The sequence below is a fragment of the Biomphalaria glabrata genome, chromosome 7 (assembly GCF_947242115.1).
Source record: "Biomphalaria glabrata chromosome 7, xgBioGlab47.1, whole genome shotgun sequence".
Taxonomy (NCBI): Eukaryota; Metazoa; Mollusca; class Gastropoda; family Planorbidae; genus Biomphalaria; species Biomphalaria glabrata.
In genome coordinates this window covers 46349339-46376511 of record NC_074717.1, presented here as the reverse complement: position 1 = coordinate 46376511, position 27173 = coordinate 46349339, and the positions used below count along the sequence as shown (strand labels likewise).

The 27173-nt window shown below is 37.2% G+C and overlaps 1 protein-coding gene across 2 annotated transcripts in view; it reads right to left on the bottom strand.

The window, feature by feature from the left end:
* Positions 1-3494: 3494 nt before the first annotated feature.
* LOC106060506 (probable G-protein coupled receptor B0563.6) overlaps positions 3495-27173 on the bottom strand; it is a 112518-nt gene continuing 88839 nt past the window's right edge. The window contains exons 4-7 of one of the 2 annotated variants that reach the window (XM_056036495.1): positions 25922-26057; positions 12955-13089; positions 11126-11365; positions 3495-9688 (exon numbers count right to left, since the gene is read on the bottom strand). In XM_056036495.1, the coding sequence (XP_055892470.1) occupies positions 8909-9688; positions 11126-11365; positions 12955-13089; positions 25922-26057 (1291 nt within the window). In that variant the 3' untranslated portion in view covers positions 3495-8908. The remainder of the gene's footprint in view (positions 9689-11125; positions 11366-12954; positions 13090-25921; positions 26058-27173) is intronic. The other variant, XM_056036496.1, reaches the window with a different exon arrangement.

The following is a 27173-nucleotide window of genomic DNA, read 5'->3' as shown; positions in this document are numbered from 1 at the left end:
TCCTGTTACGGAACTCAAATGTTGGTAAGAGGTTAGCTGTAGAAATACTCACAGAAACTGACTTAACAGTTACCGACACTGAATCGTCATCCCAGGACATTGTAACAATATTAGTGGTAATAAAATAACTTGAATTTACATACTTGAAATATGAAATGTATAAAAACATATTAAGCTTTGAGAAAATTGAATAATTTGCAGATTTATCGAAATTTTAGTTAATGACAATCAGGACTATCCCTACTTCTCAACCAAACTTTCCCCATTTCCTGTAATACTACTAATAAGTTTATGAATAGATAAGGAAAAATAAGAATGGGAGGATATGGAAACGATTGTCACCTCAAACGCACGATTAGGGTTAGTCACCATTACAATTTACAAAACCTGATGTAAAGCAAATCCTTACATTAAAGCTTAAAACACCGGTTTATAAGTTTATATAAATCCTGGGACAAAGTTTAGGATATTTTGAGGGAGTTTTTTAAATTCTATTTTCTTATCGGTCTTTACAAAAGTGTATTTATTTTTTCATTTTGGTGTTAAATTCTATTTTCTTATCGGTCTTTACAAAAGTGTATTTATTTTTTCATTTTGGTGTCACCCCAAAGTTCTCAACTAGTTAAGCGTCATGGGCCCAAGCGCAGTGGGCCCCTAATGGTCGTGGGCCCGGGTTCATTGAACCCCTTCGCGCTATGGATGCTACGCCACTGGATCTAGGTTTATGCTATTAGATCTAGATCTTGTAAGCAAAGAAAAAATATTTGTTAAGAGTAGATCTACATGCTTGACTAACCACGGCAGTGCGTATTTTCTCACCTGACCACTCAACACACAACAAACACTATCGCTTGGTTGTCTTGTCATGACCGACTACACGTAGTCTAGACTAGCCTTACACTGACCAGTTTGTTCGAATCAGTCAGACACACGATCTATTAACTTTTTGGGACAGGGAGAGGCTTAGATGAAAATGTTACTCTTTTTCTCGAGTTGATTATCCAATGCTTTTAAATATTATATAAACACACACATACACACACACATACATACATACATACATACATACATACATATATATATATATATATATATATATATATATATATATATTTATATATATATATATAACTGTACCATAGCTGTGGACTAGGCCGTCATTTAGCCTACTTACAGCTACTATAAGAATGAAGTGATACAGTTGGTTAGGTCTAAATTCACTTTCAGTGTTGTTGAGGGAAGTGACGTATGCCTAACCTAAAAATAAAATATTCAAAGAACACCTTTTTTTTTTATATGTCAAGAAGTAAGTGTCTTATCTTATCTTATCTTATATGATACAGAGATTACAGACGTTACTTCAAAAAAAGATGATTACGTCCTACGCGTCATGCATTTAGTCATGCATATTAACCAATGACTTAAATTCTGCCAAGTCACTGGTTTTCCTGGCTAGCTCAGGCAACCCATTCCATGCTCTAATAGCACTAGGGAAGAAGGAGTATTTGTACAAATTTGTCTTAGCATATGGGAAGAGGAATGTGCCTTTGTCTTTCTGTCTTTCTGAGTATTTTATTAAATTTTGTTTTTGTATTTGAAGATTATGGTTCAGTATTTTATGTTGCACTGCAACATCATGTGTGGGTGTTCTATCCTGAAGGCTTTCTAAATTTAGTGATTTTACTAAAGGTGTTACTCTCGTCAAATGTGAATATTCGTCTCTAAATTATTAAATATAAATGTTTCTAAGCATTCATATAAAAAATGGCAAAATGTTTACTATTACAACTTTTTACGCAGAATTTAAATATGTGGATATATCAAATTTAAAAAAAGCATGAGAGTTTCCCCTTAATGTGTCTTTTAGTGACGACTATAGACAGTTTATGTCCCCTTGTTTATGAGTGCTGAAGTCTCATTACGTCTTGTGTAATTGAGAGTAAAAATGGCCAACACAACGATAAATTAGGAATTCTTCCTTAAAAATGGGAAATTACTAAGAGGTACAGCCGTGGGGAAATTCCCTTTCACCGTTTCTTCGATTTCTGGCATCGGACGACCGTTTAAGACATTATGAAAAAAATTTGGGAGATAATAGCGCATTTTGTAAAATCTATTAAAGACATAAATAAATACCCATAAATTGAGAGAATATCCCCAAGTTGAGGAAGACTGTTACCTTATGTTAGGCTAAACAGGGAAGAAACAGATCAGGCTTCTGGAGGCATTTTAAAAGAGAAAACACATTTTTGTAAAATCGCGAAATTACGAAAAAAAAAGTTTTTTAAAGACTGGTTTGACAATTTAAAGACGCGCTAATATTTACGTTTCTTAAAAAGGCCATATTACAAGGTCTTCGGGGCTCGCAAAGACCTTCCTTCAGGGAACAGTACCAGGAAAAAGAAGAAGAGGCAGAGAAATCGATGGAAGACAACATAAAATAATGTAGAGGCCTGACTTCGAAAGAGGCTTTATCCAAGGCAAAAGATAGAGAGGAATGGAGAAATACGGTTGAAGAATCTTGTGTGGTACCCCAACGGTCCAACAGACTAAGGAATAGGTGAAGGTGAAACGGTTTTAATTTTTTTGAATTATTATTACTATCATTGTTATTAAGTACAACTAACCTTTGAACCTTTGGTAATCAGAAGTTTTCAGCTACCCTACTCTTCGGTTCCGTAACCCTTACAAGTCAACGGAATATTTTTGAAAACTTCTCGGCTCCGAAGTGCCATAAGTTCGCGATTAATAAAATACAAACCTTGACTTGTCTAAATATATAGGTCTGTGGTTTATTCTAATTTTCAAGTTCACCCACTTCCACGTGTGTGTGTGTGTGAGCGTGTTTCTAGTGGACACTTTCCCTGAGTTATTGATAGCTGAACTTCGAATTTAATTATAATGTCATAGGCCTATTTTTAAAATCTAATGAAAAACAAACTAACTTTAATCTGTTTTGGACAATTTCCCCCAAATCATATATTATGAAACTAATAGCACGGTAACCCAGTCCAAAAATTTTGCCACGCAGTTCACCACAGTGGGCCGTCATAGCATTCCCGCTGGATTGGAGGTTCTTTACGGTATTTTGTGTTGGTGAATGTAAATTTGAGGAAATTATCCGGTCTTCTTCGGCCGCGAGCGGGTCTTTCCGCTGGCTGTGCACTATGTACATATCACGGCCGGTACAGTTAGCGTTTCGGTCGATGGTATGGTGGAACCCTCAGACAGGGCAGGGAGGGAAGAGTTATCTGTCCACGCCTGACTATCGGGAGAAATCATTTCCGATGACCAATCGGGCTAATGGAAAAGACCAGTCAAAGGCGGCAGGATGAACATAGACCTAACTTGGGGACATGGTCCAGACTCCGATGACGTAGTATGTATAGAATCTAGCTTATTGGGGAAATACCTGTAATAAAATGCAAAGGTTTAATTGAAAACTTGCGTTGTTTTTTTGCTAATTGCGACATTCAGGCTGCGAATTTGTAAAAACCATTTCTTACCAAGTACCTCAGAGGTGAAAAAAGGAACCTGCAAATTAAATGTCATTCGGATCCGTACGGCAGTTGCTAATTCTCCTGATACATAAATGTGGTCAGTGGTATTTCTTATCTTATCTTATATATTTCGCGCTTACAATATAGTTTTTGAATTACAAATGGGAAAGTTTTTCATGGAATGAGGCAGTCACTTTGAAGACAAATACAAATACTGGACTCAAAGCAATAGACACAAAACTTCACGTTGTAGAAATTTCAATTTATTTGTTTTAGCAAGTTGTCAAATAATATACAAGAAAAAAACAAGTCATATGCTATAAACCTGGTCAACAGAAACAAAATAGAAAGAGAGAGAGAGAGAGAAGATAGGGACTAAATATAGAGCGCGAGAGAGGGGGTACAGAGATAAAAAGAGAGAAGTAGAGAGAGAGAGAGAGAGAGAGAGTTATAGTAGATTTACAGCTATGAACATTATACAATGTAAATGTCAATATGAGAGACTAGAAACAGATGAATTCAATAGAACAATGCATGCCTTATATCATTAAGATCATGTCAATGATAAAAAATCAAAAAAAATCTGAAGTCTCGGGCTGCTATGGAAGAGAAATTGGATGTGAAATGATCTTAAGAGACATGTCTAGAGGAAGACAGCCGATAGTGTCTCCAAAAAACAGTCACAATTTATTAGAGTTATAACCCCATTGGTCTTAAGATCAGACTCCGCAAGATAATGAATGATCAGTGACCTGTGACATTTGACCCTTGAACACTGCATGAAACAGCGATGACATAAACCAGTGTTTCTCAAACTATGGTGCGCGCTCCCTACGGGGCGCGACTTTCTGACAAATGGGTTTGGGTTCAAAGGTGGTCTTTTTTTTTTTACTTTCACCTATCCCTTAGTCTGTTGAACCGTTGGGGCACCACACAAGATCCACTGACCGTCTTTCTCCATTCCTCTCTCTTTTTTCTCTAGGATGGATTATCATTCCTTCATTTATGAAAATCAAAATACGTTGCATTTTCATTGCAGAATTACAGTTTGTGAATTTACCAAGTAAAATGACGTCATATCCAAAGTTTTAAAATTTAAATCATTAAGTTAACTGACCTCGTATCATCTTCAGAGCAGGACCATTAAAACTGCCTTTGCCAGAGGCGTCCGTATTGTTACTCTTCCGCACATTTATTTTTTAAAGGAATTCCATTTATTAAAAACATTTTTAGTTTCAATTTTGGTAATGAGATTTTAGAATCTATCGTCTTTTTTTTTACGCCAAATTTTTAACGAGTGACGGTCAATCGTTCTGTTGACGTCTATTGCATGATCAAAACAGGCCCACAACTAGATATCTTGGGCCCACAACTAGACAACTTGGGCCCACAACTAGACATCTTGGGCCCACAGCTAGACAGCCTGAGCCCACAGCTAGACAGCCTGGGCCCACAACTAGACTGCTTGGACCCACAACTAGACAGCATTGGCCCACAACTAGACAGCTTGAGCCCACAACTAGACAGCCTGGGCCCACAACTAGACAGCTTGCCCAATATGGAGATAATAATACGACCATTTAGCCCAATACAATCGTAGATGCTCAAGATCTTGTGCTCCCAATGTCTATCAGATAAGAATTGGTCCCTATTACCCTGGCAGCTTGGTCGTGCGATATGCGCACTATGTCGCTTGGTAGTCTCGATGGCCACGGGTTACACTCTGCCCGCTGCCATCCCCCATCTTCCTGCGGGAGACTTGGGTAAGAAGTACATTATCTTCAACTCTGAAGGAACATCAGAGACAAGTACAGCATTTTATAATATTTTTTTCCCATTTTTCCCAATTTAATTTTTTATTTGACCTGTGCACATCTCACTCGGCAAAATAATGCGTTGTAGATGCCAGGAGATTGAATTTCTAAGCCATATTATAAAAACAAATATATATATAAATAAAAACAAAACAAACAACAACCTTGTCGCAGGGGCGGAGAACGTTTAACTTGTTAAGTGGATAGCGGGCTTCAATATTTAGCTCTAGGGAGGCGTCACTAGTAAAAGTTTGAGAAACACTGACGTGAACACGTAAAGTTTTGACCACACATTAGCAAAGAATGGGAAAGTCATCGTATAGTCACTAGTGAACACTTTCCTCAATGTACTATGCCTTTGAGTTTACAAGACACATGCTGAGACACATGCTGAGACACATGCTGAGACACATGCTGAGACACACGCTGAGACACATTCTGAGACACACGCTGGGACACATGCTGAGACACATGCTGGGACACATGCTGAGACACACGCTTAGAGACATGCTGGGACACATGCTGAGACACACGCTGGGACACATGCTGAGACACACGCTGAGACACACGCTGGGACACATGCTGGGTTTAAAGTTTTAAGGCTCAAAGTCGCGGAATGGACCTCATTCACCCTTCGTAAACAAACAAACATTTAGCCACGTGATTCTATATATCTTCTATACAAATTATGCAATCCATAGTGGCTGTCACGTGATACGTATTTTTCATTGTTTTATCAGTATTATGACGTGGCTAAATGTGTTTATTTACGATTGGTGAATGAGGTAAATTGTGCATTTCTTAGCGAGATTACCTTTCAACTATGTAGGTGTTGCAGTGTTTGTATGTGAGAGTATTTGTATGTGAGAGTATTTGTATGTGAGAGTATTTGTATGTGAGAGTGTTTGTATCTGAGAGTATATTTATGCGAAAGTATTTGTATGTGAGAGTGTTTGTATGTGAGAGTATATTTATGCGAGAGTATTTGTCTGTGAGAGTGTTTGTATGTGAGAGTATATTTATGCGAACGTATTTGTATGTGAGAGTATTTGTATGTGAGAGTATATTAATGCGAAAGTATTTGTATGTGAGATTATTTTTATGCGAGAGTATTTGTATGTGAGAGTATTTTTATGCGAGAGTATTTGTATGTGACAGTATTAGTGTGTGGTTGCATCTACAGTAAGTAAAAGTAAAGCTACCTTACGGCTTATGGGTGGCAGATAATGTCATCTGTTTATGTGGCCCACGGTTAACGAGGGTGTCATGTGGCCCGCACAAAGTCGAACCGCTGGGTGAACTCAGAAACGATGTAAAGATCTCATTTTTTTAAAACCGAGATTCGAACCCAGGACCCCCTCAGTTCGGAAGCCAAGTGCTTCACCAATCAGCCACCTTGCCTCCCGGTAGTATTTATGTGTGGCAGAATTTTTATGAGGCATTTTAATATGTGACAATATTTAAATATGACTGTATGTGGCAGTATTTGAATGAGGTAGTATTTGTTCGAGTCAGTATTTGTATGTAACATAATTTGTTTATGACAAATATACTTGTAACAGTATTTAGTTGGGACAATACACACCGTACGCGTGGGAATCTTTAATGATGCAATAAAATTGAAACATTACTTACAATAGTCCCCTAATGAAGGTCCGAATGTAAATGTTAGCTTTCTCGTAGTCCCTGTACACTGGTCATCGATTAGGTCACGAGTACTTAACTAAAGTCTATACACTTTGGTCATTGATTTGGTCAAAAACTGTTTGAACTGACGCCGTTGGGTGTGTTAACGGTGGCCGTGAAACATCATGGCAAACTCATCAACACAGCTACACTCTTTAATGTGTGTTGACAGATGTCTTTAAGTAAACATTGTGATTATAAAGAAAAGCAAGACAATTATCTCCCCTTGCGTTCATGTATCTAGGTAGCAATCTTATATTCATGTATCTAGGTAGCAATCTTACGTTCATTTATCTAGGTAGTAATCTTATGTTCATGTATCTAGGTAGCAATCTTATATTCATGTATCTAGGTACCAGTCTTATCTTTATGTATCTAGGTAGAAATCTTACGTTCATATATCTAGGTAGCAATCCTATGTTCATGTAACTAGGTAGCAATGTTATATTCATGTATCTAGGTAGAAATCTTACATTCATTTATTTATCTTATGGTCATGTATCTAGGTAGCAATCTTACGTTCAGGTATATAGGTAGCAATCTTACGGTCATTTATCTAGGTAGAAATCTTACATTCATGCATTTAGGTAGCAATCTTACATTCATGTATCTAGGTAGCAATCCTATGTTCATGGATCTAGGTAGCAATCTTATGTTCATGTATCTAGGTAGCAATCTTACGTTCATGTATCTAGGTAGCAATCTTTTGATTTATAGACAAATCTTCATTGATACTTTACGTACGTTTCATTGTGATAGAGTTGAGGACACAGAACAGATATAATCATGTAAGGAAAATATAGGAGAAATATAGGACAGATAGGACAAATATAGGACAGAAACGACAGATATAGGACAAATAATGGACAATTATGGGACATGTAGGATGAAGATAGGAGATAAAAGGAGGAATATAATACAAGTAGGACAAATCTATACGGTATAGGACAAATGTAGGACAAATTATGACACATATAAGAAGGCAAGACAAATAGGGCAGTAGGACAACAGATGGAATAGAAAATATATAAATAAATATAGGGCATATAGGAGATACAGGACAAAAAGAGGACATATAGGATGAATATAAGACAAATGTTAAACATAGATCACACATATAGGACTAAAACTGGAGAGGGGGTGGAATGCAGTTGCTGTTTTGATAATCCGTGTTGTTTTTTTTCGCATTTAAATCCAACTTGAAGTAGGTCAAGAAATATAAACACGCCATCACGTCTGCTGAAATGACGCTGTGCTATCAACTTTAAATCCCACTTCTTGGCTGCGTTTGACTTTTCTCATTTCAAGAATCAAGTTTTACCCCGAGCACACAAAATGACACAATTAACATCAGTGTTTATAATCCTAGAAATACTAAACCAAGAGTGTCTGGGAAGAAAAAGTGAATGAATCAGAATCCAAAACTATTTACGAAATCATAATTTTTTTTTCACAAGTTCTGGATCTACGCACAAAGGCTGTATCTGACGATCCTAGAAATACTAAACCAAGAGTGTCTGGGAAGAAAGAGTGAATGAATCAGAATCCAAAACCATTTACGAAATCATAATTTTTTTTTTGACAAGTTCTGGATCTACGCGCAAAGGCTGTACCTGACCATTGTATACTTCAAGGCGAGACAGTTCGAGCTACAATCCTTCAACCTTAATTTGATGCACAGTTGAAAAACCCGTTAGTTATCTCCCAGTGGTGCGCAATAATACAACCCGCTGGCTATCTTGCAAAGGTGCGCAACTCTAAGAGCCAAAAATGCGATGCATAACGGAAAAAAACTCTCCAATCTTTTCTTGCGTGCGAGACTCGCCGAAGAGTTGGATGCATCAGAATGGAACTATGGCACGTTAAGATAACAAATATTGGATAAACATTCTAATTCACAATCCTCCATCACGACTGGACCGAGGCTTCGCACCATCTTATAGTAGGCTGGAGCACGATGTACTCCCTGTCTTTAAGACTGCAGTCTTCCAGAGAACCGAAGCTACTCCGAGACAAGGTTAAAGGCGATGGTTTGTGCTTTTTGCTGCTGTAGAAGATCTTACAGGAAGCGTTGTTGTTGGATTTGGGCACTCGCTTATGCGTGCCGTTCTGGACAGTATCGTGTTTCTGCTGTTCTTGGCTGCTTTGACTTCGGTAAAATCCGTAGCATGCTCGCATGGAGCTGTCTCGTTTTGAGAAAAATGTTTCCGAATTCCGGCTATTTCCGACGAACGTTCGTGACTTTCCGTTGCATGGGTTCGAATAGGCGGACGAATTCAGACTGCTGTCTGATTTAAAAAGCGATCCTCGCGAGGAATAACTTTTCCCTGAGCATGACTTGACCGAGGACACGTGACCAGCGTCATGGTCAGTTTCGTTGAGGTCATCTTTCACGTTGAGGCTCAGGCTGCTGCCTCGGCTTTGGTCCGACCGCAGGACCACCATCACCTCCCCTCCCCCGCTGATGACCGACTGAGAGTTCCGCCTGATGGACTGGGCGTTGGTCAGTGTGGTGTTGTTGGAGCCCCTGGCCTGGCGCCGGTACAAGCAGCGGAAGAGGTCGAGGATCTGCTGCCGGAACTTGTGGCCCGTGGCGCAGTAGAGGAAAAAGTTGACGGAGTGGTTGGTGTACATGAGGAGTTCTGTGATGGCCTGGATGAGCTGAAACTGGGCCATACTCTGGAGCTCCTGCTCAGAGAGAAAGTCAAAATGTTAGCATCAACTCAATGTCTAGAAACAAGACACCACAGACAAAACATGATAAAAGAAGTACTCTAAGTTTCCTAAGATCAACTTACTTTATTAAGCTCAACTCAAATTGTTAAAGGCCAACTCAAATTGTTAAGGTCTATTTGGTTTGTTAAGGTCAAATTAAATTGTTAAGGTCCAGTTAAATAGTTAATGTCAACTTAAATGATTAAAGTCAATTTAGTATGTTATGGTCAATTTAGTTTGTTAACTCTTTCTCTCCTAATTGACAGCACCATCGTTGATTCGACCTCAATAAATTAAATCAATGTTTGATTTTATAAACTTTACTGTGTGTTTTATAAAAAGAGCATGCATTTCCCTTTAATTCTATACCAAATACAACATTTTCTGATTACAAATGAAAAAGTTTCTAAAGCTTAATCATAACAGAGTAGTGAAATAGTAATGAGAAGCTTGAAGAATACGCCAAAACATGGAAAAATAATTACGGAGAGAAAGAGTTAAAGTGGTCAATTTAGTTTGTTGAGGTCAACTTAAATTGTTAAGGTCAACTTAAATTGTTAAGATCAACTTAAATTGTTAAGTCAATATAGTTTTTTAAGGTCAACTAAAAATGTTAAGGTCAAATTAAATTGTAACGGTCAACTTAAATTGTTCAGGTCAACTTAGTTTGATAAGGTCAAATTAAATAGGGGGGGGGGGGGTGAAATTCAAAGTCAGTATTTAACCCACTTATTTACGGTGTACTTTTTACTTTATTGGTCACGGTGGGTAAAATAAACTCAGAACATTTTGCGATAACATCAGGTCATCAGGAATATAAATCCGACTGTTAAGCGAAACCTTAATTTTTTTTTTTAGTTAGCGGAAACGGGAAATGAGTCTTACAGCATTGAGATATATGGGTGTAAATGTAGAGTTGCTTCCCTTAGATAAGCTTTGTAAGAAAAAAATTAAAACTAAAACCTTATACCAACTCACTGTCTTTCTGTCTGGTAAAAATTTGAACGCGTTATTTCTCCCACACGCATTCTCGGATCAAGTGCAAACTTTGCTCAATTATTTATTGACATAGACAAGACATGAATCAATAAAAACATTAACCCATTAGTCAATTGACTATTAGCGGTCAACTATTTTGTTTCAAGACAACAAGGGAAATTTATACTTCAGTTTAGAGAGATATGGCTAAATATGTGGAGTTTTGTCCGTTGAGATGATATGATATCCAGAATTGGCAGCACTTGATACATTGCATAATTTACAATTGTCAAACATCCGGAAAATAAATCCGTTTGTAATAAAGAATTTACATGGGTCGAAATTCCAGGGTTGGTAGCGCATGATATAAATAGCAAACTTTACAATTGAACAATGTCGTCTGCATGTGATATCAAGATGGCGGCTACTTACGTTATTCTTACCGGAAGTGTCATTCCATAGCCTAGTTATGATCATGACAATATTGAAGGGCAAGGTCAGGACCAGAAATGTAAACGACACTGTCAGGAGGAGGGCTGTAAGGCGGGACCCCTCATTCTGGTTGCTCCGCCTCTGATTGGCCACATTGCTGTTCCGGTGATTGGTTGCCAGGATGTAGTTATCATTCTCGGAGCCAGAGAGAAGCATCCTGTTTGACCTGGCTCCGGCTACCTGGTGAAAGATCAACTTTATTAAAAAATTTGAACACTCGATTGAAACTTACCGAAATCCTAATTGTAATAGTGTTTGAATATTGTCTTAGATTTTAATAGCCTCGTTTTCAAGAGCACGTCACGTGGTAACCCAAATATTTTAACTAACTAAAAAACATAGTAAATAGAAAGTTCAACTTTTTCAATTGGTCTGGTGGAATTTTTGTTTCAAGATATTTTCTTTTTTTCCCCAGGTAGCAATGTTTCTAGATAACAATGCTCCTAACGTGCTATGTTTCTATGTAGCGATGTTTTTATTTAGCAATGTTTCTAGGTAGCAATGTTTCAATGAACCATAGTTTCTGGGTGGCTATATCTACGTCCAAATGTGACATTCAAAGACCGCATCGCAAACCAAGAGATTAGAGACAGGGTTACTGCAGCGATTGAACCCCATGATGACCTGCTAACTATCGTAAAAAAACGCTTGCTAAAAATCTAAGTCCATATTACAAGATCTTCGGGCTTGCAAAGACCTTCATTCAGGGAACAGTACCAGGAAGAAAAAAAGAAGAAGCAGACACATAAAGCGATAAAAAATGGACGAATCTTGGTAAAGACTGAGATTTTTTTATATTGAGATCTTTAGGGGGCCTCTAAGTTCACCCAGGTCTAATGCGTGCCTGATATTAGTTGGGGAAAAGTAATCGCGTTTGGTAGTAATGCTGGTCACATGACATACTTTGTTAACCGTGGGCCTCAGAAACATGGTCCTTTCATGAAAGGGAAATTACTACATCTTTCTTTCCTGCATCTGTATCTTGCTTACATCATGCCTGTTGTTGTTTTTTTTATATCGCCTCATTATTTCCCGCTTCTCTAAATTTTTATCTCATTTTTTTTTACTGCATGTCATAACAAAAAAAAACATGACAGAAAAGCAGCAAGAAACCAGATGGGTATTGACACAGGAACCAGCGCCAATGCATGAACAGTCTGTCGCCAAACATTCAGAGATCAAATCTCAAATAGACGTCACAATTCACATGCCGAGCCAATTCGAGACCGATCAAAGAAGGCCTCAACGGGGGCAACAAGCTGTTGGTCTAGTGCCCATAGGTTGCGATATCGCGGGGCAATTTTGAGGCCTATTGGAACGATTTGCCTCTCTCCATTGCCCCATCATTATCGGCTAAAAGGCAGCACATTTCTGATGCATATCATTTATCTCCTCTATCTCTCGCATAAGAATATCGCCTGAATCTTATATGTCATATGAATTATGCTTATTAAACGAAGTCTTTTTTCTGAAATGAAAATATATTTATTAGTTATGTAGAAAGGTGCTTCTCATCCTTTGGTTATTGTATTCCTATATAGATTAACGTGTCAGATCCAGACCCGAGTCCCGCTTCATTCTAATTATGCGGTCTTTCTAGAACAGAGCATCTTCATACGTCAGTTTCACATTAAGCTATCTCCCCAACTGCAAACTCCCACGTGACCTACCACATAAGCTATCACGTGGCCTATCTCGTGACCTACTTACCTCTTTGATGATGAAGATATTTAGGACTGTAATCGTGACGTATCACGTGACCTACTTACCTCTTTGATGATGAAGATATTCAGGACTGTAATCGTCAGGAACGGGATGAGGCTGTAGATCAGAGTGTCCACCCAGGGCCAGATCTCAGTGACCAGTCGGATGTGCTGCTTGGCAGGCATGCATCTGTCGTGGAGCTGTTGGAGTACAAACCAATACAATCGGTCAGTACACTTCCGGTCCGGTCAATGCTTTTGGTAAACGGTGTCTATTGTCTGACCGACGAGAGCGCCGCGAAGCCAGCACAATGACCTTTTACTTTGTTAGCAAATATCTACTACTTGGTTGTACCGAGACCAATTGTTATTGAAGGCCTGCAACGTCAAAACCTGTGGGCAGTGGAGACCAATAGCTCACAGGTGTATACGACGTGGCAACGAGCTATTGGTCCCAGTATCCTTGAATAATAGAACTCGATTCACTTGATTATACCACCAAGTACTGATCAAATCGAAGGCATGAGAGCCGCTGGTCGCCCTCTTCTACGGCTTATGGATGTATGCAAAAGCGACATGAAGCTCTTCAAAATCGACACTGGCTGCTGGGAAAAAGAGGCACTGTATAGATCTACATGGAGAGAGAGCATAAAGGAAAGGTCTCGGAGTGCAGATAATATACACAACAGTAGCAGAAACAAGGGTGAAAATGCAGCGGCGCCTGGTGATTACAGATGCCAAACCTGTGACAGCAGCTGTGTATCAGAGATTGGCCTCTTTAGTCACACAAGAATTTGCAAGGGAAGAGGTCGTCTCTCGGACGTAAAATGCCACAGAAAGAGAGAGAGAGAGAGCGAAAGAGACTGATCAAATAAAAATGCTGCTTGTGCTAGGAATGTTGCTTAGACACTATAGGGCGACAAGGTAACTTCAGATAACAGACACAATAAGGCGACACGGTAACTTCAGAGAACAGACACAATAAGGCGACAAGGTAACTTCAGATAACAGACACAATAAGGCGACACGGTAACTTCAGAGAACAGACACAATAAGGCGACAAGGTAACTTCAGAGAACAGACACAATAAGGCGACAAGGTAACTTCAGATAACAGACACATTAAGGCGACAAGGTAGCTTCAGAGAACAGACACAATAAGGCGACAAGGTAACTTCAGAGAACAGACACAATAAGGCGACAAGGTAACTTCAGAGGACAGACACAATAAGGCGACAAGGTAACTTCAGAGAACAGGCACAATAAGGCGACAAGGTAACTTCAGAGAACAGACACAATAAGGCGACAAGGTAACTTCAGAGGGCAGACACAATAAGTCGACAAGGTAACTTCAGAGGACAGACACAATAAGGCGACAAGGTAACTTCAGAGAACAGGCACAATAAGGCGACAAGGTAACTTCAGAGAACAGACACAATAAGGCGACAAGGTAACTTCAGAGGGCAGACACAATAAGTCGACAGGCCACACGAAGACAAGTTTACAGTGTCACAGAGTCAAAGAAACCTTAATCAAAGTCAGTCTCTCAAATTTGTCAAACATCAAACTCGGCAACAAACAGGCTGTTACATCTCCCCACGACAAGTTTCTGGTAAACCGGAAGGATAAAGTACCCGATGCAGTGTCCAAACACGTCAGAATGTCTTTAATCTACCCTCAGTGTGTTTCAGTCTGTTGACCGGTTTCATTTCTCCACCCCCACATCTTAATTTCATTTGGCCTTAGGCTGGTCATTGGAGAGTTTGACCATTAGCTGACACGTTCAAGATAGGTGAAATCAGGGGGAAGAACTCACATCTGCTCAAGATTTTTCTGTACGTCTGCGCGTGTCTCCTTGGATTATTGCCCTTAGAAAGTAGAGGGCGCTGTGTCCTCGTGTACTGGTCCAGACAACCACTCCGAGATAGGCTACGCTCGACCACGCGGACTTTTGGCGGGGCTCGCTGAGACATAATGAAATACAATTTGCATAAAAATTAATCAATGCTGGTCATTAAAACTGTATTATAAACTGTCTAGAGTACAGAACGTCTATGAGTGTCTAGAGTACAGAACGTCTGTATCTATAATACAGAACGTCTTTGAGTGTCTAGAGTACAGAACGTCTGTGTCTATAGTACAGAAAGTCTATGGGTGTCTAGAATACAGAACGTCTATGAGACTACTACAGCATGATCTATGTTCTCTGATCCGATATCTTGTGTGGACAAGTCTGGGGGAAAGGGGGGCGGGTATCTGGGAGAAGGTATTCGAGCTCAGCTAGAGTCAAATCACAATTACTTCAAGTCAGCATAGGGATTCGACCTCTAGCTCCCCTGTTTAGCCCAGCGGCTTATGCTACACAACCACACTTACACATCTTGTATTCATATTCGAAGTTATTAATGGCAATGATACAGCATTGAGAATAAGTCGTAATCCTTACTATCGAACTTTTCATGGGTTGAAATACCATCGACCATTCTACCACGTATAAACCTCACAAGGCTACAAAGACAGTTTGTGGAAACACAAACTCAAAATCGGCCCCCGAAGTGGTCCACCCAGGCAGGTAAAAAGGCAGGTTTCAATATTTTCAGAAAGAATATCAGAATGAAATTCTATCAAAGACAGAGAAGAATGGAGAAAGAAGGTTGACAGATCTTGTGTGGTGCCCCACACAAACTGTCTTTGTAACCTTTTTTTTTTTTTTATGCTTAGAAACATTTATATTTAATAAATTAGACGTAAATTCTTGACATCTTAAAAAATAACGGGTTCTTAGAGATTTTATTTTTAGGTTAGGCATACGTCACTTCCATCAACAATACAAAAAGCGAATCTAGATCTAACCAATCAAATCGCTTCATTTTTACAGTGGCTGTTATGCTTAGTGTTGGCCTAGTCCATAGGTATGGTACAGTTATATATTGTTATAAACCTATTGGCGGCGCGATAGGGTTAACTGTAGGTTCAGCTGGCACACGCGAACTCAGGCAAATCACTCAGGTCAACGGCTGTCGATGGACAAGGGACAGTACTGCTAGTACACGCAAATATGACCCGTGTTATGGTCATGTGATCGAAATCCTTCACGGACGAGAGACAGGAGAGCGAGGGGACCGGGACTGTGAGTCGGCCATGAAGTCGGTCCTGTCGGAATCCTCAAGTGAATGTACGAGCCCAGGAAGAGATAGAGACAGTAGTAGTACTGTGATGTACAGTGTAGCATTGTTAGTGGTTGATGTGTTACCCATAGTCTAGTATTGGCTGTCTTCTACTTATTCACTCATTATTAAAGTACCAGATTATTTGGAACTCTTTGTTATCAAGTTCTTGATGTATTGATTTGTTGTGTGTTGAGCAGTTGTTTTACAGAACGCCTGATAATAATTTTTAATATATAATTTTTAATAATAATAATAATAATTTTATTTATAAAGCGCTGTTAACAAACAAAATGTAGGCTCAAGGCGCTTTAATAACATTACAAACACAGACACGACAACTAAAATGACAGTTAATCTAAAAAAAGTTTTAAACAGAAAGGTCTTAATGTTATTCTTAAAAGTGGTGTAGCATGTCTGTCTGAGATCAATGGGGAGTGAGTTTCAAACCTTTGGTCCGTGAACTGAAAAAGCCCGCAGACCGTAGCTTTTGAGGGAGAAACGTGGCACTACTAAAAGCGTTGAGTCCATTGAGCGCAGGGCTCTCTGGGGGACATATGGAGTAATCAGGAGTGAGAGAGAATCGTAACAATATATATCTTAAAGCATAAAGATAACAAAACTCGAGAAAAAATGTAACATTTTCATCTCCACCCCTCCCTATCCCAAAAAGTAAATAGATCGTGTGTCTGACTGATTGTAACAGACAGGACAGTGTAAGGATAATAATTATAATAGTTCAGTAAGAAAGAAAATGATGAACAAGAAATATGGAGAAATGTGTTGGCAATATAATGGAAGAATAACGTAAGTAAAACGAAAAGACTAAATAAGCAAGGTCAAGGTTGCACTCTCAAAAGATCAATGTTGCCATCTATATAATCAAAATTGCTTAATTCTACAAGGTGGGGGGGGGGGGGGCGTGGTGGTTGATTAGGAGCTTGAATTCCAAACCTGGGGTCCTGGGTTAAAATCTCGATGAAGACTGCGATTTTTAGATCGTCCATGAGTCCAACCCAACTCTAGTGGGTACCTGATTTTAGTTGGGGGGGGGGGGGATAGTAAAGGCGGTTGGTCGTTGTGCTGGCCACATGACGCCCTGCTCTTTAACCGTTTTGTCGCAGAAACAGATGCCCTATAGATCGCAAGGTCTGAAAGGGAAACTCTACTTTGCTTTAGTTCTACACGCAAAAGATCTCAGAAATTTGAAAAAGTGAAAGAGATTAGCTTATTAACTCTTTCTCTCCTAACTGACGATACCAGCGTTGATTCCACCAGAATGTAGTAAATAATTACGGAGACAAAGAGTTAACGTACCTAGCCTGTCAATACTTCCGTGTTCTTTACACCGGATACACCAAATAGACTGCTACATGGATTTGCCGCCATGTATGAAAATCGCCTATTCATACATGTTGAACTTTGCAAGTAATTGATATTTCTGTCCTGAGCTCTCTAATGAGCTTAGCGAAACCTGAAGTTTTTTTTTTTGTTTTTTTTTCTTATGATGGTCGAAGATGAAAGAAATCTCTGTATCCATTGATTGAACTCATTAACTCAAGACCAAAGCAGATTACCTCCCTTCACAAGGAAGAGCTCCTTACCAGTCAGAGCAACGATAACCAGTTTAGTGTTTGCACTAGTGCGGCCTTGAACCATTTCATGAATGCATCCCAAGTACCGACGGTACTCCGCTAGTACAAGGTGGGCGTATAATTTTAGCAATAGTGTATTGGTCCTAGAGAGCCTGGTCAGTACGCTTTGGTCCTGTCTCTTTGCTGGATACATGGGGATGGGTGGGTACCAGGGAGAAGGCCTCTGTGTTAATTTGTCTTCTTGCTCAGATCAACATTATTATAACATTATTATAGCGGTCCACGGCTAGTACAAGGTGGGCGTATAATTTTAGCAATAGTGTATTGCTCCTAGAGAGCCTGGTCAGTACGCTTTGGTCCTGTCTCTTTGCTGGATACATGGGGATGGGTGGGTACCAGGGAGAGGACCTCTGTGTTAATTTGTCTTCTGGCTCAGATCAACATTATTATAACATATCTTACTAATCCTTTTTATTTAGTATTACATCTTTAACGCAGGTTACTTTCATGCTGGTTATTTCTTTGTACTACTTAAGTATGAAAGAGTTATATCCCTTTGTTTATTTCGTCTACCCCCCCCCCCCCAAGGCATGAATGTGAACAGTATACACGTGATGTTTTTTGAATGGGAGTTTCCCGTTGGTTGATAGAGTGAAATTGGTAGTTAGTTATATTCTGTTCCTGGACTGGTGTTGTATGTATAAATTATACACTGAAGTTTGATGTCACTATTTGTGCTCTTTTTGATTTCTAAGTAGTAAAGTATCATTATTATTCCATGGAATTAGTGTTATTCTCGAGTTGGAGTTAAATATATTTAGTAGTAATTGTTCCTAATTGTATAACAATTATCAAGCTCCTATCGAGCCACAGGAACCAAGTCCAGGAACATAATACAACTAACTACCAATTTCACTCTATCAACCAACGGAAACTCCCATTATAATGCACAAATTGTAAGACAAATTTCCATACGGACAATAAAGATTATTATTATTATTATTATAGTTTGCGCAGAATGTTTATTGGTAAATGATGCACTGAAAATGAGCAAATTTAAAATTAGCATCTCTTATTTTCGCTTAACTGTTCACGCAATCTGACTGACAAGTCATTTATTCTATCTGCCACAGTGTTTCTAGTTAACGCTATTTCTCTGAATGCTTTCACCCTTTTTGGACAAATTACTTCGACAGCTTTAACGACACACTCCTTCATAAAATCACATTTACTAAATGATTTGCTATGGCTTGCAATTAAGTTTGACAAAATGTATCTGGCTTTCACTGCAGACTCACTCTCGTTGTTCAGTTTAACGCAATCTATCAATTCAAGTAGCTTGTCATCTCTTATTTTCCAGCGTAATAGTTTAACATTTTTTAGGTGGTCAAGCGGACCGCATGCAAAGTTGTCGCCGGCCGCATGCGGCCCCCGAACGCAGTGTTTAACATGCCTTATCATCTTATCTAATGTCCGTTTCTACCTGGCCACCATGTAGACTAATGTAGAGACTTAGAAGCAATGACCGGGAAAGCCAATTCCAGGCGAACAGACATCCCAGACAAAGTTAGCTCTTGCAAGCGATTGCGATCTAATTCTATGCTGCTTCTAGGAAACTGTTTTTGAATCGATTCATTCTTAAATATAGTTACATTCTATTTCGCTCTAGTGGCATATACCGAAATTATTTATGATTTAATACTTATGAATTATTAGAAATTACAACTAAAAACCTATAAAAAAAAAAAGCCCACAAAAGAGGCACATAAAGCCCAAAGAAGAGGCAAAGAAAAGAGGCTTAAGGCCCCCAAGGATTCCTATGATGATAAAGCTAAAATTAAATAGCGCAAATTCTGAGGTTTCTTATAAAAAAAAAGGGGTCGGGTGTTCGAATCTCGATAAAAACTGGGATTTTGAATGTTGGGATTTTAATGACGCCTCTGAGTTCACCCAAATCTGATGGGTTCCTGATATGGAAAATAAATGCCATGGTCATTCTGCTGTCCACATGACATCGTCGTTTACCCTAGCCATAAAAATAGATGACCTTAACATCATCTGCATGTATATAGTTGGCAAGGCCTGAAAGGGATACTTAACTTTATCATTTAGCGATGTCTATAACCAACGCACCTTTAAAAATTTCTAACTAATTTTTTATAAGACCATGCATGAAAACAAAAACTAGATCTATAAGCAAAACACACAAACATGAATATTTTCATCTTTACGTCTGCCCATTAAATATTTCACTCTGAGAAGTAAAAAATGGCCCACTTGCTGAAATAATTCCAACTGGCATATTGCCAGATTTCTCGAGTCGTCTGCTAATGGTCGGAGGCTTCCAACATCAATTGTGTCTTCTCGCCTCGGACAATAAATGAATGTAATGTCGAGAGCAATTAAAACTAATTAGTCTGGTCACAAGTTTCTGGGTTTCAAGACATTCCAACTGACACCCAGCTAAACCCAGAAATCCCCCTCCCCCACCCTTTACCCCTGCTCAGTCCGCCAACGCTGATTTGTTTCTGGATTCATTAAAATTCCCCACTCGGGAATTATGGGCAGACAACTGTGACCTTCGCGATGTTTGATTTCACCGCACGAGAGCCGAAGCGGAAGTTGGCACTTCAGTTGGTCAACAGGTCAGAATCCTAACATTGGGACAAGAGAATCTTAATAATAACTTACAAAAAAAAAAACCCAACTCATACTAAAAGGTGTGGGCGTATGTGACTTCGTGTGTCAGTGTGTGTGTGTGTCAGAGTTAGGGGAATTGCGTCTTGCCATCTTGCTTCCAATTATAAAGAGCAACTAAAAATCTAAAACAAATAAAAATACTTTTCTTATGCATAGTTTATAAACCAGTTACAAACACTAACAAGCAAAGTATAAAAATCCTTAAAAATAAAATCATGCTCAGTATCATGAGTGTAATTTTAGAACAAAAAAACAACAAACAACGCAACTGCAAGTGTAGAACTACATCTTTAAGACTAGAGTAAACATTTTTTTTGTATAGTTCCACTCTCAGACCTTGTGGTCTATAGGGCAGATGATGTAAAGGTCATCTGATTCTGTGACTAATATCTACCTAATACTACCAGTTATGTACACGTTATTTCCCTTAGTCGATATCAAACAAAAATAAAAAAAATTTAAATTAATAAGTTATTAATTGACTAATTGAGTATTTTTGTTTATTGATTCATGTTTTGTTAGGTACAATAAATAATTGTTTAAAGTATCAAAGTGTGGGAGAAATAGCGTTAACAAGTAATTAAGGGGATTAAACCCCAAATAATTTAGCCATATCTGTGAATACTGAAGGATTAGTTTCCCTTGTTGGTATTGAACAAAATAATTAAGTGTCTAATTAATAAAATCACAAAATTAGAGACACTCAGGATAGAAGACAGACTATAGCAGCAGAAATAGCAAAAACAACAACAACAACAAAAAAACAACAACAACAACAACAAAACAACAACAAAAAAACAACAACAACAACAAAACAACAACAAAAAAAAAACAACAACAAAAACAAAAAAAAACAACAAAAAAAAAACAACAACTACAAAAAAAACAACAACAACAAAAAAAACAACAACAACAAAAAAAAAAAAACAACAAAAACAACAACAACAAAAAAAACAACAACAACAACAAAAAAACAACAACAACAAAAAAAACAACAACAAAAAAAACAACAAAAAAAAAACAACAAAAAAAACAACAACAAAAAAAAAAACAACAAAAAAAAAACAACAACAACAAAAAAACAACAACAAAAAAAAAACAACAAAAAAAAACAACAACAACAAAAAAAAAAAACAAAACAACAACAACAACAAAAAAAAAAACAACAACAACAAAAAAAAAAAACAACAACAACAAAAACAACAACAAAAAAAAACAACAACAAAAAAAACAACAACAAAAAAAAACAACAACAAAAAAAACAACAACAACAAAAAAAAAACAACAACAAAAAAAAACAACAACAAAAAACAACAACAACAAAAAAACAACAACAACAAAAAAAAAACAACAACAACAAAAACAACAACAAAAAACAACAACAACAAAAAAAAACAACAACAAAAAAAAACAACAACAAAAAAAACAACAACAAAAAAAAAACAACAAAAAAAACAACAACAAAAAAAAAACAATAACAAAAAAAACAACAACAAAAAAAAACAACAACAAAAAAAAACAACAACAAAAAAAACAACACCTATTTAGACCTCGCGGAACACTGGGGGTTCCGCGGAACACAGTTTGGGAAACGCTGCATTAGATTATTGAACAGGCTGCATGAGCCAATTAACATGCAGATAAATACATAGATAAATACATGGATAAATGCATGGATAAATGCATGGATACACGTAGTCGGATATAATTATCTTTTCTGAAGGAACGTCTGTAACTTATAAGATAAGAAGATAAGCGAGTGTGTGTGTGTGCGTGTGTGTGTGTGTGTGTGTATGTGTGAAATAACGTGTATTTTTCCAAAGCTTATATTAATTCACTCTGTAGCTCTTATATTTTATTATTATTTATTATATTATTTATATTAGCTCACTCTGTAGCTCTTATATTTTTATTATTATTTATTATATTATTTATATTAGCTCACTCTGTAGCTCTTATATTTTATTATTATTTATTATATTATTTACATTAACTCACTCTGTAGCTCTTATATTTTTATCTTTCTCGTATGTTTCTTTTTTTTTTTTTTTGCAAACGAACTTTCAACTCATCCAATCGTCATCAAATTTGTGCATTCAAGCTCATGCTCGAAGACAACACATGAATCAATAAAAAAAAATCAACGAATTAGTTAATCAATAAGTTGTAATCAATTAATTTAGTTTTATATCTTTAAAAAACATGTACTTAGCCAAGGGGAGGTAAGCCTTGTGCAGAGAATTAGGTAATTGGTATTGAAAGATGGCTAGAGCAAACGAAATAATTAATGGGCTGATAATATTAAAGACTGTATGTTGATGTAAAGATAATATTAAAGACTGTATGTTGATGTAAAGATAATATTAAAGACTGTATCTTGGTGTAAAGATAATATCAAAGACTGTATGTTGATGTAAAGATAATATTAAAGACTTATGTTGGTGTAAAGATAATATCAAAGACAGTATGTTGGTGTAAAGATAATATCAAAGACTGTATGTTGGTGTAAAGATAATATCAAAGACTGTATGTTGGTGTAAAGATAATATCAAAGACTGTATCTTAGTGTGAAGATAATATCAAAGAGTGTATGCTGATGTAAAGATAATATCAAAGACTATGTTGATGTAAAGATAATATCAAAGACTGTATCTTGGTGTAAAGATAATATCAAAGACTGTATCTTGGTGTAAAGATAATATCAAAGACTGTATGTTGATGTAAAGATAATATCAAAGACTGTATGTTGATGTAAAGATAATATCAAAGACTGTATGTTGATGTAAAGATAATATCAAAGACTGTATGCTGGTGTAAAGATAATATCAAAGACTGTATGTTGATGTAAAGATAATATCAAAGACTGTATGTTGATGTAAAGATAATATCAAAGACTGTATGTTGATGTAAAGATAATATCAAAGACTGTATGTTGATGTAAAGATAATATCAAAGACTGTATGTTGATGTAAAGATAATATCAAAGACTGTATGTTGATGTAAAGATAATATCAAAGACTGTATGTTGATGTAAAGATAATATCACAGACTGTATGTTGATGTAAAGATAATATCACAGACTGTAGTCTGGTGTAAAGATAATATCAAAGACTGTTTGTTGATGTAAAAATAATATCAAAGATTGTATGTTGATGTAAAGATAATATCACAGACTGCATGTTGATGTAAAGATAATATCACAGACTGCATGTTGATGTAAAGATAATATCACAGACTGCATGTTGATGTAAAGATAATATCACAGACTGCATGTATATTATAAAGAGAACTATGTGATGGATGAGGTAATGAACAAGGTCTAGATTACCATTTTAAACAAATGACTTGACCTTGGACAGACATTCTATAAAATGCAATACTCAATACACAATGAATAGCCCATACACTGTACATGGTAGAACATTAATATTGAATATAACAGATACAAAAGTGAAGGTAAGATCAAGTAAGAAAAACAAAACAGGTTTTACACATGCACAATAAAAAAACCGTATCCCTTTTTTTTGAGGGGAGTGGAAAGGAGGGCGATGGATTTTTCTGGTGTGGCCGGGGGGGGGGGGGAGGGGGCAGGGAGGAGAGTTTAGCCAGGGAGATACCTTATAAGAAATGTTAAACTGAATATATCATCTGACGTAAGCACGGGCGAAGCGGGACAAGTTCACAAGACTGCTAGATGATTCACAATCCTGTTTTTTTTTTAATAGATGAGTCACGAGTCACAATCCTATTTATTGTAATAGATGGGTCACAATCCTGTTTTTTTTTTTAAATAGATGGGTCACAATCCTGTTTTTTTTTTTAAATAGATGGGTCACAATCCTGTTTTTTTTTAAATAGATGGGTCACAATCCTGTTTTTTTTTTAAATAGATGGGTCACAATCCTGTTTTTTTTTAAATAGATGAGTCACGAGTAACAATCCTATTTATTGTAATAGATGGGTCACAATCCTGTTTTTTTTTTTAATTGATGGGTCACAATCCTTTTTTTTTAAATAGATGGGTCACAATACTGTTTTTTTTTTAATAGATGGGTCTTAAATTATGAAACTGCTAGATAGATGTGTCAGAATTATTGGACTGCTAGATACATGAGTCTCAATTACTGGACATCTAGATGTGTCAGAATAACTGGACTGCTAGATAGTTGGGTCAGAATATCTGGACGCTAGATAAATGTTTAAGAATTACTGGATAGATACAAAGATGAGTCACAATTACTGGACAGATAGATAGATGAGTCACAATTACTGGACAGATAAATGAGTCACAATTACTGGACAGATAGATAGATGAGTCACAATTACTGGACAGATATATAGATGAGTCACAATTACTGGACAGATAGATAGATGAGTCACAATTACTGGACAGATAGATAGATGAGTCACAATTACTGGACAGATAGATGAGTCACAATTACTGGACAGATAGATAGATGAGTCACAATTACTGGACAGATAGATAGATGAGTCACAATTACTGGACAGATAGATAGATGAGTCACAATTACTGGACAGATAGATAGATGAGTCACAATTACTGGACAGATAGATAGATGAGTCACAATTACTGGACAGATAGATAGATGAGTCACAATTACTGGACAGATAGATAGATGAGTCACAATTACTGGACAGATAGATAGATGAGTCACAATTACTGGACAGATAGATAGATGAGTCACAATTACTGGATTGATGCATAGATGCTAGATATGGAGATCTAGGCCTACTTTCATCTTATTTGAAATATTTAAAATTTTCAGCACCAGTATTATTGGTTTCAGAATAAGGGAGGCAGCATAGCTGTACACCCCTACTACCTACTAACTACCTGCTGACTCCCTGCCAATTACCTGCTAACTAATTAAAAGAAATTTCTATAAATCAAATAAGAACATAAAACTAACATGTTATTTAACCTTGGTTAGGCCAATAATAGAATATGCATCCTCTGTTTGGGACCCCTCAGCTCAAGAAAACATTAAGAAACTGGAACAGACACTAAATAGAGCAGTGAGATTCATAACAAACGAATATTCACATTTGACTAGAGTAACACCTTTAGTAAAATCACTAAATTTAGAAAGCCTTCAGGACAGAAGGCTCAAAAGTAAAGTAGCAATCATACATAAAACACTGAACCATAATCTTCAAATACAAAAACACAATTTAATAAAATACTCTGAAAGACACAAAGATAAAGGCACATTCCTCGTCCCATATGCTAGGACAAATTTGTACAAATACTCCTTCTTCCCTAGTGCTATTAGAGCATGGAATGGGTTGCCTGAGCCAGCCAGGAAAACCAGTGACTTGGCAGAACTTAAGTCATTGGTTAATATGCATGACTAAATGCATGACGCGTAGGACGTAATCATCTTCTTTTTTGAAGTAACGTCTGTATTATATAAGATAAAAAGATAATATAAAAACAAAAAATAATAAAATACTCAGAAAGAGAATTAGATTTAGTTTTTGGTCAGAAAGTACTAATTTTTAAATCTGAAAAAACATCCGAAATATGTAAATTAAAAAGGCCTCTACTGACCGTATCAATCTCCACTGTCCAGAAGAAATGAAAGTTGAGGGCCAGCATGATGAAGAAGATGCCCACGATGACCTTCTTGGCTCTGGACAAATTACACATGGAGCTGGCTTGGAAGGGGAAACAAACGACAATGTACCTGAAGAGAGTCAAGACTTGGTCAACAGTGGTCAGTGGTCACTTCAATGTTATCTAATATATAAAGTAGAAAGTAAGGCGTATGTATGTATGTATGTATGTATGTATGTATGTATGTATGTATGTTCCGCATAGAAATAAAAAAGTTTGACCAATATTCATAAAACTTAACATAAATGTTCCTTAGATCATGGCGGTGACCGTAGTGTATGTTTAATGCCCCACCCACAACTGGAAGGACCTTAAATATAAAAAATAATCAACCTAAATATATCCTGCTAAAAGACAAAACATTTGAACAAATCGGGTAAACCCGTTTTCACAGTATTTTATATTTGATATCAATATTTCGTCTAAACGGGTAAACCCATTTTCATACTCTACTTTCATTTTTGTGGAAAAATATATTAAAAAATTGATAATGGAACAATCGCCATGTTTGAAAAAGATCTAAATCCGGTCAACTAGATCAGCACATGTAATAGGAACACACGTATGACGTAATCATTTTCTTTTTTGAAGTAGCTTCTGTATTTTATAAGATAATACCCAAGCTAAGGCCCGCAGGCTGCGGGTCATATTCGGCTAGTATGATATATTCAAGGACACTAACTCTTCCTGGACCATTAAGCGTTAAATTATTAAGTCTAGTTCTCTTCTAAACCTGGTTATGAGATTAAGACAGACTTATAATGTAAAGTCTACATGTTCTTAAAGTCAACGGTTAATAAGGGTTTTGTGTAACCAAGTCATCGACCGAAAGGTCTAAATTTTTTCTCCGAAAAGTTTTAGATAAGTATTATTGCTGAATAGGTGCGCGGTGGCTGAGTAGTTAAGCGCTTGGCTTCCGACCCTGGGGACCTAGGTTCAAATCTCGGTGAAGACTGTGATCATGAATGTTAAAATCTTTAGGAGGCGCCCCAGAGTTCATTTAGCTGTAATGGGCAAAGTAAATGTGGTTGGTCGTTGTGCTGGCCTCATGACACCCTAGTATTTAACCGTTGGCTAAGAAAACAGTTGACCTTAACATCATCTACCCTATATATCAAAATTTCTGAAAGGTGAACTATTATAGCTGTATAGTGGACATGGGAGTAACTGCAAACCGAACATGAAA